Source organism: Priapulus caudatus, unplaced genomic scaffold (genome assembly GCF_000485595.1).
Source record: "Priapulus caudatus unplaced genomic scaffold, Priapulus_caudatus-5.0.1 Scaffold481, whole genome shotgun sequence".
Lineage (NCBI taxonomy): Eukaryota > Metazoa > Priapulida > Priapulimorpha > Priapulimorphida > Priapulidae > Priapulus > Priapulus caudatus.
In genome coordinates this window covers 85,416-102,877 of record NW_014577542.1, presented here as the reverse complement: position 1 = coordinate 102,877, position 17,462 = coordinate 85,416, and the positions used below count along the sequence as shown (strand labels likewise).

The 17,462-nt window shown below is 47.0% G+C and overlaps 1 protein-coding gene across 2 annotated transcripts in view; it reads left to right on the top strand.

The window, feature by feature from the left end:
- The window catches only part of LOC106810875 (BMP-binding endothelial regulator protein-like), a 69,897-nt gene that overhangs the window by 25,680 nt on the left and 26,755 nt on the right, over nt 1-17,462 (top strand). For both annotated transcript variants that reach the window (XR_001394077.1, XM_014814342.1), the window contains exon 2: nt 9,509-9,713. Coding sequence is in view for 1 of the 2 variants with exons in the window: in XM_014814342.1 (XP_014669828.1) it covers nt 9,629-9,713 (85 nt within the window). In the remaining variant the exon portion in view is untranslated. The remainder of the gene's footprint in view (nt 1-9,508; nt 9,714-17,462) is intronic.

The window sequence follows — 17,462 nt, the reverse complement described above, 5'->3', positions numbered from 1 at the left end:
GTGTATGCGTGTGTGCGTTGCGTGCTGTGCGTGCGTGCGTGTCGTGTGCGTGCGTACGGATCTGCGTGCTGAAAAATGTGCTGCAGTATGCGTGTATGCGTGCGCCATATAATGCGTGCGTGCGCGTATGTATATGCATGTTTGAGTGCGTACCCACGTACTTGCGTGAGTGTGTGCGTACGTGCGTGCGCGCGTACATACGTTATTGCGTGCGTGCGGGCGTGCGGGCGTGCGTGCGAGCGTGTATGCGCACCTGTGTGTGGACGGGCAGCAGCACAGCATGACCCGTCGGGTGACAGGTCTGCGTCGCTGCTCGCTACATGTCAATCCCCGTTGTCACCGCCGCGCCGATTGACACCAGATGAAGAGATAAGCACCGTGCGGGCAGTTTACAGGTTTTCCCCCCAACCCAGCGTCTGGCTGCAGATCTATAGACGAGATCTATCCCAAAACAAACGTCAGATGGGTTTATGGAGAGAGCGTGTGCGTGCCACTCGACCGACCATGCACGAGTCATAAATGATAGAATGCGTCAGTAAATTGCGGCGTGGGCGAGGAAAAACAAAGACAGCGGGGGAATCTAGAGGGAAAATCTGACAGGAATATATCGCGCGCCGACGGAAATGCTCAATTAGTGCCTGGCCGTAACAGCTTTTCTACGACTAGCGAGCAGCGTTTTCTCGAAAATAGATCGACCTAGATGCAATAAAGTAACTCAAACATAGTTATAGGGATGCGCTATTAATGCTAACCCCATACTCCGCTGTTATATTATCAGGTGTGTATAATATAGAGTTATTACTATATATATATATATTTATTTATTTATTTTTATTCTATTTTATTTATATATATATAATATATATATATATATATATATATATATATAGATAGATAAAGATAGATCTATATTATACACTCCTGATATTACTGCATCTAAAAATCGACCGTGCTCTCCGCGGGATTCGGCAGTGCGGTTTAATCTCCCGCCATGTTAATATCGAGAAATAAATCAACGAAAACTGCAGATGGCTGAACAACGGGGCCGATGAGAAGATGAAGCACAGGGGCCGTGAGCTCTCCCTCTCTCTCTCTCTCTTTCCTTCCTCTCTCTCTCTTCTCTCTTCTCTCTCTCTCTCATCCCCCTCCCCCCCCTCTCTCTCTCTCTTTCTCTCTTTCTCCCTTCCTCTCTTCTCTCTCTCTCTCCCTCGTCTCTCATCTCTTCTCTCTCTCTCTCTCTCTCCCCCCTCTCTCTCTCTCTTTCTTTCTCTTTCTCCCTTCCTCTCTCTCTCTCTCTCTCTCTCTCTCTCTCTCTCTCTCTCTCTCTCTCGTCCTCGCTCTCTCTCGCTCTCTCTCTCGCTCTATGCGTGCACTGGCAGGTGATGATGACGTGATTGAACATTAGCAGCGCAGGGGAGGCAGAGGAATCGTCGTGTGTGGATGACGTATATCTGTCCTGTTTCAAGAGACCCCCGACGGAGCAGCGGCTTGCTATGACGCCCGTCATCGCCTGAAACGCTCTCGCGAAATCTCAGTCGGCGAGCGAACCCAAATGAGTATCGCACATCGAGTCGCGTTCGGAAATCAAAATGACTTGAACGTTGCAAAGAACATCGGAATTAGCCTTGATCGTCTTCGCGTGGCTACAGTTGACGGCCACAGCACAGCTGCAGTGAGTAAGCAGCGCTTCAGTGAAGGAACTTAGAGTGTAACTTAGAGCAAACTTAGAGTGCTAACTTAGAAGCAACTTAGAGTGTAACTTAGAGGTGTAACTTAGAGTGTAACTTAGAGTGTAACTTAGAATGTAAACTTAGAAGTAACTTAGGTGTAACTTGTGAGCAACTTAGAGTGCGAACTTAGGAGCACTTAGAGTGTAAATTAGAGCAACTTAGAGTGTAACTTAGGGCAACTTAGAGTGTAACTTAGAGTGTAACTTAGAGTGTAACTTAGAGCAACTTTGAGTGTAGCTTAGAGCAACTTAGCATGTAAATCAGCAGAAGCCGACACTAACTCATCCGTACTGTTGCGGTGTGGATTTGCCGTGTTAGATAGATCACGCCCTGGTTCATGACCTCGTCGTGTAGACAGGCTCTCCCCCGTAAGCACGCTGAATAAAATATATAGAATGTGGGCGGATTGCGTACGTACGATATCAACGTACGGTTAGCGCAGGTGTTTCTGAATAGCATTCTTACGCCTCTATCGCTAGATTTCTGTCTGAGTTTATCGTGTAGTTATCGTTTTCGATAGGACGCATGTTGTACGTGGCTCCCGCTGAGACGCGATCACGCCCTGTAATATCGCTACATATCGATGTATATGAATTCATATATTTGAGTATGGCCGGACGTGTTATCCATAAGTTGGTGTACGTAGTAGCCTGCGGCGCGAAAGAGGTCATTAATTGTTTCCGCCGCGTGACCACAAGCAAGTGAATGCGGGGGTTAGAAAGTCTACTGTATTATACAAGTCGGCACAGTGCGATGAGAAGTCTACAAGAAGACTGGGCAATTACGAGCACGGCATGGGCTGCCAAATCTCTGCATTATCGTACGCCTGCCACCTGGTAGTACTAACTCACCGGTATACTGGTATACGCTACGAAAATATACACGCATTACCTCTTTTGTGCGGTGCGTACGTTGTAGTCATGTTGTCTACGATGTGGTATTATTGTGTATCCCGAACGAAAGTTCGTGGGGATACTATGGGTTTGGCATCGCGCGCCGCGCGCCGCCGCCGCCGCAGAGATTTCCCTGTGAACGCTCTACCGGCTGCAGTTTCTTCTCGTGATCATCTTCAAAATTTCGCATGAAGGTGCGTTATCGTAAAGCGAAGACGCCAATCGTTTTTGGTGGGCGGAATCATCGTTGCCATTGGTAACAAAATTTTTCCCGGAAACATTCTAGAACCTGTTAACTTCTGCAGTTTTACCGATTGTCATGAATTTACATTTGTATTAAAATTTCTATTTAAATTTCTATTAAAATTTACATTTAAAAATTTAAAAATAAAATTTAAATTTAATATTTGTATTAAAATTTCTATTTTTAAATTTCTATTTAAATTTATGATTGTCATGAAATATATATATATACATATTTATATATATATAGGACATGTATATCGGCCCTGTGTGCCAAATTCCATGACAATCGGTAAAACAGTACAAGTTACAGGTTCTACATATTTCCACAAAAATTGTTCTTACCAATGGCAACGATGACTCCGCCCACACCAAAACGATTGGCGTCTTTGCTTTACCATAACGCAGCACTGCACCCATACCCCCCCCCCCCTTGTGTGTATTCCATATACTTGCACATCTGCAGGCAGACCAGTTGTCTAACAAACCTTTGTCTTTGTGACTTATTTAACTTTACCTTCCTTCTACGTCCTTACAGAGATATTCCATTCATACTAGATCACGGAGGATACATGTAGTTGGCGACAACTGCTCCGTTTCTAGTTATTAACGCGTTGAGAATGCTGTTATTGCTGGATGTGGTTTTATATATATAAGCGAGAGAGAGATTGAAAAGAGAGAGCAGGGAGAAAGGTGCGAGAGAGGTGAGAGAGGAGAGAGATGGGGGACAGGCAGAGGAAAGAGAAAAAGATATAGAGAATGCGAATAGATGATTAATGAGAGATCGTAGGCAAGAGTGTGAGAGAAAGAAATTATGGTAGAGCAGAGACGTACAGCGAGAGAGAGCGGGCTCTCCCACTTTCTCTTTCCATCTCTCAATCGCTATATATCTCTCTCTGCCATAATTATTGTATCCCCCGAACGAAGTTTCGTGGGGATTACTATGGGTTTTGGCATCGGTCGCGCCGGCCGCCGCCGTTAGAGATTTCCTTCGTGAACGCTCTACCGGCTGCAGTTCTTCTCGGATCATCTTCAAATTTCGAATGAAGGTGCGTTATCGTAAAGCGAAGACACCTATTGTTTTTGGTGTGGGCGGAGTCATCGTTGGCCATGGTAACAACATTTTTGTCGAAAATATTCTATAACCTGTAACTTCTGCACTTTTACCCGATTGTCATGAAATTTATATTTGTATTTAAATTTATATTTTAAATTTATATTTAAATTTAAATTTTTAAAATTTAAATAAAATTTAAATTTAAAAATAAAAATAAAAATTAATATTTGTATTTAAATTATATTTATATTTAGATTGTCATCAGGACATGTTATATCGGCCCCTGTGCTGCCAAATTCCATGACAATCGGGTAAAACAGCACAAGTTAACAGGTTCTACAATATTTCCACAAAAATGTTTGTACCATTGGCAACGATGGACTCCGCCCACACCAAAAACGATTGGCGTCTTCGCTTTACCATAACGCACCTTCATGCCAAATTTGAAGATGATCCGAGATCGGGTAAAAACTGCCCACCAGGTCACTTCGACTCTTATTTCACCTTTACCTTGACCTTGATCATATTTCTCTTCGCTCTCTAACTCAGCCCCTAATTGACCTAGCGCGACAAACTTGTATGCTTACACATCTTGGGGAGAAAGTCTGTCGCATACCAAAACACCACTGCCCTTGACCTAGTTTGACCTTCACCTGTCGACTTACATCTCCTCTTCGGCCTCCTAGGGTAACCAGATTCCATATACTTGCACATCTGAGGCACACCAGTTGTCTAACAAACCTTGTCTTTGTGACTTATTTAACTTTACCTGCCTTCTACGTCCTTACAGAGATATTCTATTCATACTAGATCACGGGGGATACATGTAGTTGGCGACAACTGCTCATTCTAGTTAACCATAAGAAAGGCATAGAACACGAGATGGAGAAAAGGGGAATAGCGAGAGAAGGTGTAGAGTACAGGGGCTGCAGACAGCAACGTACAGATAATGCGAGGTTATATCTGTGGCGCTATATATCTCTCTATCAAGCCGTAATTATTAACCATAAGATAGGGATAGAACAAGAGAGGGAGAAAGGGCATAGCGCGAGAGAGAGAGAGGGGAGTACCGGGGCTGTAGACAGACATCGTGTAGACAGACATCAAATGGCCCGTCTACGAGCATAAAGGCATGGAAGAAGAGAGGAAGAACGGGGAATAGCGAGAGAGGGAAGGAGTACGGGGGCTGCACACGGCGACGTACAGGTCACGTGGCCCATCTACGAGCCGAATATATGGGATCATTAGATCAGGAGTGAATAATAATAGTGAATAATCTATTATCCACTCCTGATTAGATTCATACCGATTTCGCAACAAAATCGCACGAACACACACACACACACACACACACACACGCCGCACACACACACGCACACGCACACGCACACACACACACACGACGCGCGCGCGCGGCGCAGAAAAAAACCGCACGCAGCGCTAGTATACTTACAACTACACAGCTGCGGCATCTCCATCACTCTCACAACTCAGCCGGCAGCCAGAATGAGGTAAAAGTCAACGAGTGTTAATGACAGCTGACGTTCTGGAATGTCTACCAACTTCAGCGAGATTAGAGCGAGATCAACAAAGACGTGAGATGCGTGGGCATCAAGAGGAGAGCGGGGGGAGGGGGGGGGCACATATATAACAGCGAGATGTTGGGCCTCGAGCCAACTTTGTGCACTAGCGTGAGCAGTAACAGTAATAAAATCACCTGCTGCCGGCAGTCGGTGGTAGTAGTAGTAGTAGTAGTAATGTAGCAGTGCGTAGTAGTAGTAGTAGTAGTTAGAGTAGTAGTAGTAGTAGTAGTAGTAGTAGTAGTAGTAGCAGTAGTAGCAGTGGTAGTAGTATAGTGTTAGTGGTAGTGGTAGTGGTAGTGACAGTGGCAGTATGTGGCAGTGGCAGTAGCAGTAGCAGTAGCAGTAGCAGCTAGGCCCAGTTAGCAGAGCAGCAGCAGCAGCAGCAGCAGCAGCAGCAGCCGCAGCAACAACAACAACAACAACAGTATTGGCAATGATAGCTGTAGAGGTAGTGGCAATGATAGTTGTAGTGGGAGATGTAGAGAGACAATAGCAGAATACCAGCAGCACCAACCGCTGCAGTAGCAAGAGTGGCGGCTGCGGCGCCGGCGGTAGCACCAACACCAGCACCGCCACCACCAACCAAAACAGCAGCAGTAGCAGCAGCGGCACCAGCAGCAGCAGTTAGAGAAACAGTAGTAGTAGGCCTATAATACCGTGGTAACGTAGTAGGCAGGCAGGTAATCCCTAAAATCGATCAAATCCACCGGTTTATAGCGTACACATAGATTTATATTGCATAAGAAGTTCGGCAGTCCACAAATTGGTTATGCTGTGAACAACCAGGTAACAGTAAGATAGATAATGGGGTAACAATCTATGGGGTAACATAGTAGCCAGCGTAACGCTCATAGGGTCTATGTCCCCCAGGGTACTGCCGGAACGTACCCTGGGTACGGTCCGGTATACCGGAACGTACCCCGGTAACTATCTAGCTGATATGGTTAGGGTTAGGGTTAGGGTTAGGGATACTGTTAGGGTTAGGGTTAGGGTTAGGATTAGGGAGTAGGCGTAGGCGACTCCCTAGACTCGTTAATGGAGTAGGCGAGGTACGGTCCGGCATATTAGATAGTAGTATTTAGTACCAGGGTAAGTTCCGGTATACCGGACCGTACGCAGGGTACGTTCCGGCAGTACCCTGGGGGACATAGACCCTCTCAGCATAAGTAACATAATAGGGTAATTCTATACTCGGACGCTGTTTAAATGCCTACTACGTAGGCCAACACATATTGTCACACTGTGCGCCGATACACAAGAGATTGATCTATACCGTTGAGTAACTGTTAAGAGTGACAGATCGACGTAACCATATAGATAGATGGATATGACTGCTGTATTGCATTAAACTGGACGCCGGTTTGTAAGTTTAATACAATAGTTGCGTATTTATTTAGGCCTACTATCGTTTTATTGTCGGCACGGCCCAAGTGCATTGTGTAACCGGTCCCGTTGCCTGAGAGCAACTTTGACCCCCTTCTAACGCAATCCTCTTCTGCTCATCAAGTCTGCTGTATGTAGGTGTTGTACAACAGTAGAAGGCGTCCATATAGGCAGAAGGCCTGAATAAGCATCGAACAGAAATTAATGAAAAACACTCACACTGTTTCGTCGCATACACTACATGCACTTTATTCATGTTAAATTACTACAGACTACTCTATGCTTCGCTCGAAACCTTTGCTAGCGAATTTCTATACAACGTATTTCTATACAAAGTATTCGGATCCCGTTTCATACAGAAAAATGGCCGACCGGTGACCATGGCTACGCCACTTGCTGGAATGGCACAATTACACGACCAATCTTAATTCTAATGCTTTCTAGACGTCCACGAAGCATCTAATTTGCGTGCATGATGCAAAAGAGTGCACTCTAGTGCCGAATTTCACCGCAAAAAAATTCCAAAAATGCGTTTTCTAGATACCAAATAGTGCAACTTGCGGTGAACAATCTGCGGAGGCTTACAGTTGCACGCGCCTCCTATAGTAGTCCCGTTAAGCTCGCTAACCAACGTGCGGCTGAATCTTAGCAGGTGATTGCAAAGCATCCAGTCGGGTCGCCAAAAGTTGACATTGTAAATGTTGTAAGCTCGTGTAGCCGGAGGTTCATGAGCCTATCAAGTTTGCTCGTTGTAAACAGAAGTCGGCATGATCGGTATCTCTTTTCTATAAACAACGGATTTAATATGTTTTTCGAGGTTTTGCGGCGCTGAGGTGGGTGAGTGCGTGCGGCTTCGAGTAGTGTGCGCACAACTCTTATAGGAGTTATTGCGCGATTAGTAACAACTATTGCGGATGGGTTCGACTACCGACCGGGTCATACCGTACCAAAGACTTAAAAAATGGTACACACTGCTTCTCTGCTTAGCACTCAGCAAAAAGAGATAGAGTGTGGAAACGGTGTGAGAGGAGTATAGAGACCCTCGCACGTATTTAGCTAAACATGGAACCATGAATACATATTCGTGGAACCCGAGATGGCCAACGCGTATCCTCGACAAAAAAAATGGCGGATCAATTCGTGAAGTAATAATGAAACCTATAATGCAAAACAGTGCTGAAGGTCGCGTATTTTACAAATACATTAGGTTGTATGCTTTCCGCGACTCACGTCGTGAGGCATTATATGAAAATTCTATAGCCTCTCTATCGAACACCTGTAACGCGAGACACGTAGCAGCTTTGTGAGGGTCCGCATATAAAAACAGATGGTATTTCGCTTACCCGAGGGTATCGGCGAGGAATAGAAATCGTCTGAATTCATAAAATTCGAAATATCGCCGACAGGAATGCATTATTCTTCGCAGCGGACATGAGGCGCTTTGACCTGTGCTTTGACGTAACGCCGTCGGCCTCTCTCTCTCTCTCTCTCTCTCTCTCTCTCTCTCTCTCTCTCTCTCTCTCTCTCTCTCTCTCTCTATTGCCACCGAGCTCGGCTTGCCACTGGTCTTCCATTTACAAACAAACTCGGCCCCCGCGCATCGGGCAGCAAAAACTACGCCATGGAATAAACTCGGGGATTTCTGCCCGCAGCTGGTAGCAGAAGTTACTTATCGGGGGTCAGACATTAATGGTTTACCATGAATCAGTCTTTATTCGCCATGTAAACACCGCTTACAGCCAATACTCACCTACCAACCCTCACGAGGGCATTCACAATGAAGGCGGATTGCTTTCTTGCTAAATATTTTGCCGTGCACAGGTGCATAAAGCCGCCTTTCATGCGAAGGGACGTAATTTGCCTAAAGCCTATTCTGATGGTCTTTGTTGGACGCTAGTCTGAACTGACACAACGATCTGCTGAAATTGACGTTGAAACCGCCTCATTATCTATTTAGGCGCGGGAAAGTGTAAGGCGACGTAAGTAAGACTCGTACCTGAATTCTACTCGCCGATCATTCGCAAATGGAATGTGAATGTGTATATATATATATATATATATATATATATATGTATATAGCGCCAAACGCTTGCGCGGTTGCGCTTGCGGGGTATAACACATTTCGCTCCTCAGCAACATTTTCTCTCCCGTCTTCGGTTACTAAATACATCCGATTGCGGTAAACATTACTAAGTCGGTGCTGCTGCTGCTGCTACAACAGGTGGGCGAATTCGCGAACCCATAAAGTTGATAATTGATTGATCAGCGACTATGCGACTATATAGCATAAGTGAGTCATCCGTGGATTAGCAGACGACGGTAGCAGCAGCCGCGTACGGGGGTAGCTGCTGTGGCCGCGCACACATCTGCGGTTAAACCCGCGGCTACCGGCGAGTCTTGTATTTATCCTTGTGTAATTACGGTGTGTTTACATTGCGGCGCGAGCCACCGTGTACGCAATAATGCAATTATAACCTATCGTAGATTAAACGGCACACGTGCTCTCTCTCTCTCGCTCTATGCGTGTACTGCAGGTGATGATGACGTGATTTGAACATTAGAAGCGCAGGGGAGCGAGAGGATCGTCGTGTGTGATGACGTATATCTGTCCTGTTTCAGAGACCTCGACGGAGCAGCGGCTTGCTATGACGCCGTCATCGCCTGAAACGCTCTCGGAATCTCAGTCGGCGAGCGAACCCAAATGAGTATCGCACATCGGAGTCGCGTTCGGAAATCAAAATGACTTTGAACGTTGCAAAGAACATCGGAATTAGCTTGATCGTCTTCGCGTGGCTACAGTTGACGGCCACAGCACAGCTTGCAGGTGAGTGAGCAGCGCTTCAGTGAAGGAACTTAGAGTGTAACTTAGAGCAACTTAGAGTGTAACTTAGAGCAACTTAGAGTGTAACTTATAGTGTAACTTAGAGTGTAACTTAGAGTGTAACTTAGAATATAACTTAGGGTGTAACTTGGAGCAACTTAGAGTGGAACTTAGAGCAACTTAGAGTGTAAATTAGAGCAACTTAGAGTGTAACTTAGGGCAACTTTGAGTGTAGCTTAGAGCAACTTAGCAGTGTAAATCAGCAGAAGCCGACACTAACCTCATCCGTACTGTTGGGGTGTGGATTTGCCGTTGTTAGATAGATCACGCCCCTGGTCATGACCTCGTCGTGTAGACAGGTCTCCCCGCGTAAGCACGCTGAATAAAATATATAGAATGTGGGCGGATTGCGTACGTATGATATCAACGTACGTGTACGCGCAGGTGTTTCTGAATAGCATTCTTACGCTCTATCGCTAGATTTCTGTCTGAGTTTATCGTGTAGTTATCGTTTTCGATAGTACGATGTTGTACGTGGCTCCCGCTGAGACGCGATCACGCCCTGTACATATCGCTACATATCGATGTATATGACATTCATATATTTGAGTATGCCGGACGTGTTATCCATAGTTGGTGTACGTAGTAGCCTGCGGCGCGAAAGAGGTCATTAATGTTTCCGCTCCGTGACCACAAGCAAGTGAATGCGGGTTAGAAAATCTACTGTATTATACAAGTCGGCACAGTGCGATGAGAAGTCTACAGAAGACTGGGCAATTACGAGCACGGCATGGGTGCCAAATCTCTGCATTATCGTACCGGCTGCACCTGTAGTACTAACTCCTCCGGTATACTGGTATACGTACGAAAATATACACGCATTACCTCTTTTGTGCGTGCGTACGTTGTAGTCATGTTGTCTACGTGTGGTACTTATTGTATCCCCGAACGAAGTTTGTGGGGATACTATGGGTTTGGCATTGTCGCGCCGCCGCCGCCGCCGCCGCCGCCGCAGAGATTTCCCTGTGAACGCTTTACCGGCTGCAGTTCTTCTCCGATCATCTTCAAATTTCGCATGAAGGTGCGTTATCGTAAAGCGAAGACGTGTGTGTGCGTGCGTGCGTGTGTGCGCACTCCCCCGGTGCGTGCGTGCGGTGCGTGCGTGTGTGTGGGGGAGAGTGTTGTGTGTGTGCGTGTGTTGTGCTGTTGTGTGCTGTGCGTGCGTGCGCGCGCGCGCGTGTGGTGGTGTGTGTGGTGTGTGTGAGTGTGTGTGTGTGTGTGTGTGTGTGTTGTGTGTGTGTGTGTGTGTGTGGTGTGTGCGTTACAAGCGGTGCGTGCGTATGCGTAGGTGAGTATGCCGTGCTGTGTGCGTGTGGATTGTGGTTTGTGCGTGTGTGTTACTGTGTATGGGTGTGTGTGTTGTGTGTGTGTGTGTGTGTGTGCTGTGTGTGTGGTGTGTTTATGTGTGTGTGGTGTGTATGTGTGTGTGTGTGTGTGTGTGTGTGTGGTGTGTGTGTGTGTGTGTGTGTGTGTGGTGTGTGTGTGTGTATTGTGTTGTGTGCATTCGTGCGCGCGCGTGTATTTGTGTATTGTGTGCGTGCGCGTTCGTGCGCGCGGCGCCGCGCGTGTGTGTATTTATGTGGTTTGTGTGCGTGGCGGGTTCGTGCGCGCGCGCGCGTGGGTGTGTGTTTAGTTGTGTTTGGTGACGTGCGAGCTCGTGAGCGCGGCGCGTGTGTGAGGGAGTGCGGGTCGTGGTGGGGTGAGTGGGGGGGCGGGGGGTCGGTCATGTTGCCGGGCGCATTCCCGCGCTAAAGCACCGTGTGCCGTTTAATTCTACGATAGGTCTCATCATTGCATTATTGCGTAAGCAGTGGCTCGCCGGCCGCAATGTAAACCACACCGTAATTACACAAGGATAAATACAAGATCGCGGTGCCGCGTTTAACGCAGATGTGTGCGGGCGGCCCAGCAGGCAGGCTACCCCGTACGCGCTGCTGCTACCGTCGTCTGCTCATGCCACGGGATGACTCACTTAGCTATATAGCGCATCGTCGCCTGATGCAATTCATTATCAACTTTATGGGTTCGGCGAAATTCGCTCACTGTTGTAGGCAGGCAGCAGGCAGCACGCGACTAGTAATGTTTTACCGCAATCGGCTGTATTTAGTAACGCGAAGACGGAGAGAAAATGTCGCTGAGGAGCGAAATGTGTTATACCCGCAAGCGCAACGCGGCGCAAGCGTTTGGCGCTATTACATATATATACTATATATATATATATATATATATATACACATTCACATTTCATCTGTGCGAATGATCGGCGAGTAAATTCAGGTACGAGTCTTACTTACGTCGCCTCAAATACACTTCCGCGCCACAATAATTAATGAGGCGGTTTCAACGTGCAATTTCAGCAGATCGTTGTGTCAGTTCAGACTAGGTCCGAACAAAGACAATCAAATAGGCTTTAGAACATTACGTCCGCTTCGCCATCGAAAGGCGGCTTTATGCATCCTGTGCACGAAAAATATTTTTAGCAAGAACAGCAAATCCGCCTGCATTGTGAATGCCGCTCGGAGGGGTTGGTAGGTGAAGTATTTGGCTTAAGGCCGGTGTTTACATGCGAATAAAGACTGATTCACTGGTAACCATTAAGTCCTGACCGCCCGATAAGTAAGTTCTGCTAGCCAGCTGCGGGCAGAAATCACCACCGAGTTTATTGCATGGCGTTAGTTGCTGCCGATGCGCGGGCGCGAGGTTTGTTTGTAAATGGAAGACCAGGGCAAAAGCCGAGCTCGGCGGCAATAGAGAGAGAGAGAGAGAGAGAGAGGACGAGAGAAGAGAGAAGAGAGAGAGAGAGCAGAGAGAGAGAGAGAGAGAGAGGCGAGAGAGAGGGCCGACGGCGTTGTACGTAAAAGGCAGCAGGTCAAAGCGTCTCTATTGTCGCGCTGGGCGAAGAATAATGGCATTCCTGTCGGCGATATTTCGAATTTATGGAATTCAGACGAAATTTCTATCTCGCGATACCCTCGGATAAGCGAAATACCATCAGTTTTTATTATGGCGGACCGGCTCACAAAAGCTGGCTACGTGTCTCGCGTTACAGTTGTTCGAGTTAAAGAGGTTATAGAATTTTTCATATAATGCCTCACGAACGTGAGTTCGCGAAAGCATACACGTCATGTATTTGTAAAATACGCGACCGTTGCTGCACTGTTTTGCATTATAGGTTTCATTATTACTTGCACGAATGATCGCGCCATTTTTTTGGTCGAGGATACCGCGTTGCCATCGTCGGGTTTCCAGCGAATATGTATTCATGTTCCATGTTTAGCTGAAATGGGGGGGGGGGACGTGCGAGGGTCTCTAATACTCTGCTCAACACCGTTGTTCCACACTGCTAATCATCTATTTTGCTGGAGTGGTAAGCAGAGACGGCAGTGTGTAGCCACTTTGTCAGTCTTTGGTACGGTATGAGCGAGCGGTCGGAAGTGAACCCATCCGCAATAGTTGTTACTAAAATCGCGCATAACTCCTATAAGAGTTGTGGGCGGCACATCGCAGCTAGCCGACAGCGCACGCCACCCGCCACCTCAGCGGCCGGCAAAACCGCTCGAAAACCATTATTAAATGACGTTGTTTTATAGGAAAAGAGATACCATCATGGTCCGCCTTCTGTTTACACGGAGCAACTTTTTATAGGCTCATGACCTCCGGCTACACGAGCTTACAACATTTAGCAATGTCAACTTTTGGGCGACCGACCTGATGCTTTTGCAATCACGCTGGCTAACGATTCAGCGCGCAGCGTTGGTTGCGAGCCTGACGGACCGACTATACTGGAGGCGTGCAACGTAAGCCCCGCAGATTGTTCACGCGCAATTGCACTATGGTGGCATGCTAGAAGAACGCAGTTTTGGAATTTTTTGTGGCGGTGAAATTCGGCACAGATGCATGGCCTTTTGGGCATCATGGCCGCAAACAGGATGGCCTCGTGGGACGTCATAGAAAGCATTAGAAAGTTAAGATTGCATGGTCGGTAATTGTGCCATTCCAGCAAGTGGCAGTAGGCCATGGTCACACCGTCGTGCCATTTTTCTGTATGAAAGGGATTCCGAAATACTTTGTATGAGAAATAGCGTTGTAAGAGAATTCGCTTAGCAAGTTTGTTTCGAGCGACAGCATCGAGTAAGTCTGTAGTAATTTACATGAATAAGTCAGGCATGTTAGTGTATCGACGAAGCAAGTGTGATGTTTTTGCCTATAATGTTTCTGTCGATGCTTATGTCAGGCCCTTCTGCTATATGGAGCGCCTTCTACTGTTGCTACAACACCTACATACAGCAGAGCTTGATGAGGCAGAAGAGGATTGCGGTTAGAAGGGGGTCGAAAGTTGCCTCTCAGGGCGAACGGGACCGGTTACACAATGCATTGGGCCGTGCCGACAATCTAAGACGATAGTAGGCCTAGAATAAATCGGTCACTATTGTATTAAACTTAACATAACGGGCGTCGCAGTTTTATGCAATAGCAAGCAGTCATATCCATCGGTTATTATATGGTTACGTCGATCTGTCACTCTTAAACATTACTCAACGGTATCGATGCAAATCTCTTTGTTGGTTGCGCCGCAAACAGTGTGACGATATGTGGTTGCCTAGCGTAGTGGCATTGGTAAACAGCGTCGGCGAGTACTAGAAATTGACCGCTATATATGTGTAGCTTATCTGAGTAAGGGGGTCCCCTGTCCCGCCAGGGTACTGCCGGAACGTAACCCCTGCGGTACGGTCCGGTATAACGGAAGCGTACGCGCTGGTACTAAATACGAATATCTAATATGCCGACCGTACTCGGCCTACTCCATTAAGCGAGTGCTAGGAGTCGCCTACGCCCTACTCGCTATCCCTACCCTAACCCTAACACTATTCTAAGCCCTAACCCTAACCGCTTAACCCTAACGCCTAAAGCATATCAAGGCTAGATGTTAGCGCGGGGTACGTTCCGGTTATAGCGGACCGTACCCAGGGTACGTTTCCGGCAGTACCTGGGGAATAGACCCTGATGAGCGTAACGCCTGGATATTATTAGGGTCGCTATAGTACAGAGAGGTTGGCGCGAACTCAGGTTTGAGCTCCAATGTTGGGTTTTCCAAATGTATCCACACCGCTGCCGCTTAAGTACAGCGCTGTATGGAGTAGCCTGTAGCAATGGTCCGTAGTATAATTTAGACTAATCGTTGCTTCATAAACTCAAAATTTTACAGAGATTTATAGCTGAAGCCGTGCTCTATGATGTATCTGATTTCTATGAAATGCTAACTCAAATCGTTCCGCGCCATATGATAGTTTAATTGTACACTTTCTTACCGCCATAGCGTGTGTAAGTTAATCCTGTGGCGATACCGCGCGTAGATTACTTGCTAATTAATTAAAGTCACTCGCGCTTGAATAAACTCAAGAATCACAGCGATCATAGATAACACATGTGTTTTTATGTATCTAGAGTTTCTTAGAAATTAACCGTCAAATCGTTTCGCGGCCATATGATAGCTTGAATTTGTACAATTCTTGATGCGAAACACAGCAGCAGTCATTTTTGGGAAGAATAATGACAAAGTTTACTGTAATTCACAAGATTAAATGGCGTTCGCACTCTGCCACTGGCGCTCGCAGGTGAACCCTGTGTTTTTGGCAGTTCTAGAAATCTACATACACATAGGACACATGTTTAGCTATAATCTGCCGTAAAATTTTGAGTTTATTGAGCACGATAGTCTAATTAATTACGAACGGACCATTGTACAGCGTATCCATACAGCGGGCTGTACTTAAGGCGGGCAGCGGTGTGGATCAATTTGGACAACAACATGCCGTCCAGCGATCACGTGACGATTTTTTTCAGCCGATCGTCATGCGCACTCTGCTGTAGAGCAGGGACTGCTAGCTATTATGTTTACCCCATAGATTGTTTACCCCATTATCTACTTACTGTTACTTGGTTGTTCACAGCATAACAATTTGGTGGATGCCGAAGCTCTTATGCAATAATAAATCTATCGTGTCGTAATAACCCGCGTGATATTGATCGCATTTTAGGGATACCTGCCTGCCTACTACGTTTACCACGGTATTATAGGCCTTACTACTACATGCTTCCTCTAGCCGTGCTCTGCTGGTGATCTGCTGCTGCTACTGCTGCTGTTATTGGTTGGTTGTGGCGGTTGCTGGTGTTTGGTGTACCTGCACGGCGCCGAGCCGCACTCTTGCTACTGGCAGCTGTTGTGGCTGCTGGTATTCTGCTATTGTCTCTCTACATCTCCCAACTTACAACGTTCATTGCTCACTACCTCTCTGTACAGCTATTCATTGCCAATACTTGTTGTTGTTGTTGTTTGTGTGCTGGGGCGTTGCCGGCTTCTTTTTTGTGCTGCTGGCTGGCTGGCTGCTCGCTCTGGCTACTGCTATGCTAACGTGCTATGTTACTGCACGTACTGCTCGCACTGCTACGCCACGTACTGCTGCCACTACCACTACCATACCACTAACACATATACTACTACACTGCACTCACTGCGTACTACTACTCTACTGACTACTACTACTACTACTACTACTACATACTACTACTATCTACTACCACGTGCTTACTACTGCCTATGCACTACTACTGACTCGACGACTGCGCGCTAGCAGTGTGATTTGATTACTGTTACTGCTCACGCTGAGTGCCACAAAGTTGGCTCGCAGGCCGGCAACATCTCGCTGTTATATATGTGGCCCCCCCCCCTCCCCCCGCAGCTCTTCCTGCTTGATGCCCACGCATCTCACGTCTGTTGTTGATCTCGGCTCTAATCTGCGCTGAAGTTGGTAGAGCTTCCAGAACGTCAGGCTGTCATTAACACTCGTTGACTTTTCTACTCATTCTGGCTGCCGCTGAGTTGTGAGAGTGATGGAGATGCCGCAGCTGTGTAGTGTAGTGATATGTAGCGCTGCGTAGCGGTTTTTTTCTGTGCCGCGCTGCGCGCCGCGTGTGTGTTGTGTGTGGGTGTGCGTGGTGGCGTGTGCTGTCGTGTGTGTGCGTGTCTGGGCGTGTGTGTGTTGTGTGTGTGTGTGTTCGCTGCGATTTGCTTGCGAAATCGCGTATGAATCTATCAGGAGTGGATATAGATTATTCACTATTATTATTCACTCCTGATCTAATCGGATCCCCGAGTACTATTCGCTCGTAAGATGGGCCACGTACTGTACGATCGCCGTGTGCACCCGTAGCTCATTCCCTCCTCGCTATTCCCCGTTTCTTCTCTCTTCTTCCAGCCTTTATTCTCGTAGACGGGCATCGTTGATGTTCTGTCTACCACGATGTGTCTGTCGTACAGCCCGCGGTACTCCCCCGCTCCTCTCTCGCGCTATGCCCTTTCCTCCCTCTCTTGCTTCTATCCGCCTATCTTGATGGTTAATAATTACGGCTTGATAGAGGATTATATAGCGCCACAGATATAGCCTCGCAGTTATCTGTAGCGTTGCTGTCTGGCGCCTCTGTACTTACACGCTTCTCTATGGCTATTCCCCTTTTCTCCATCTCGTGTTACTATGCCTTTCTTATGGTTAATAATTATGGCCAGAGGAGAGATATATAACGATTTGAGAGATGGAAAAGGAGAAAGTGGGAGAGCCCCGCTCTCTCTCGCTGTACGGTCTCTCTCTACGCATAATTGCTTGGCTCTCGACACTCTATGCCTACCGACTCTAA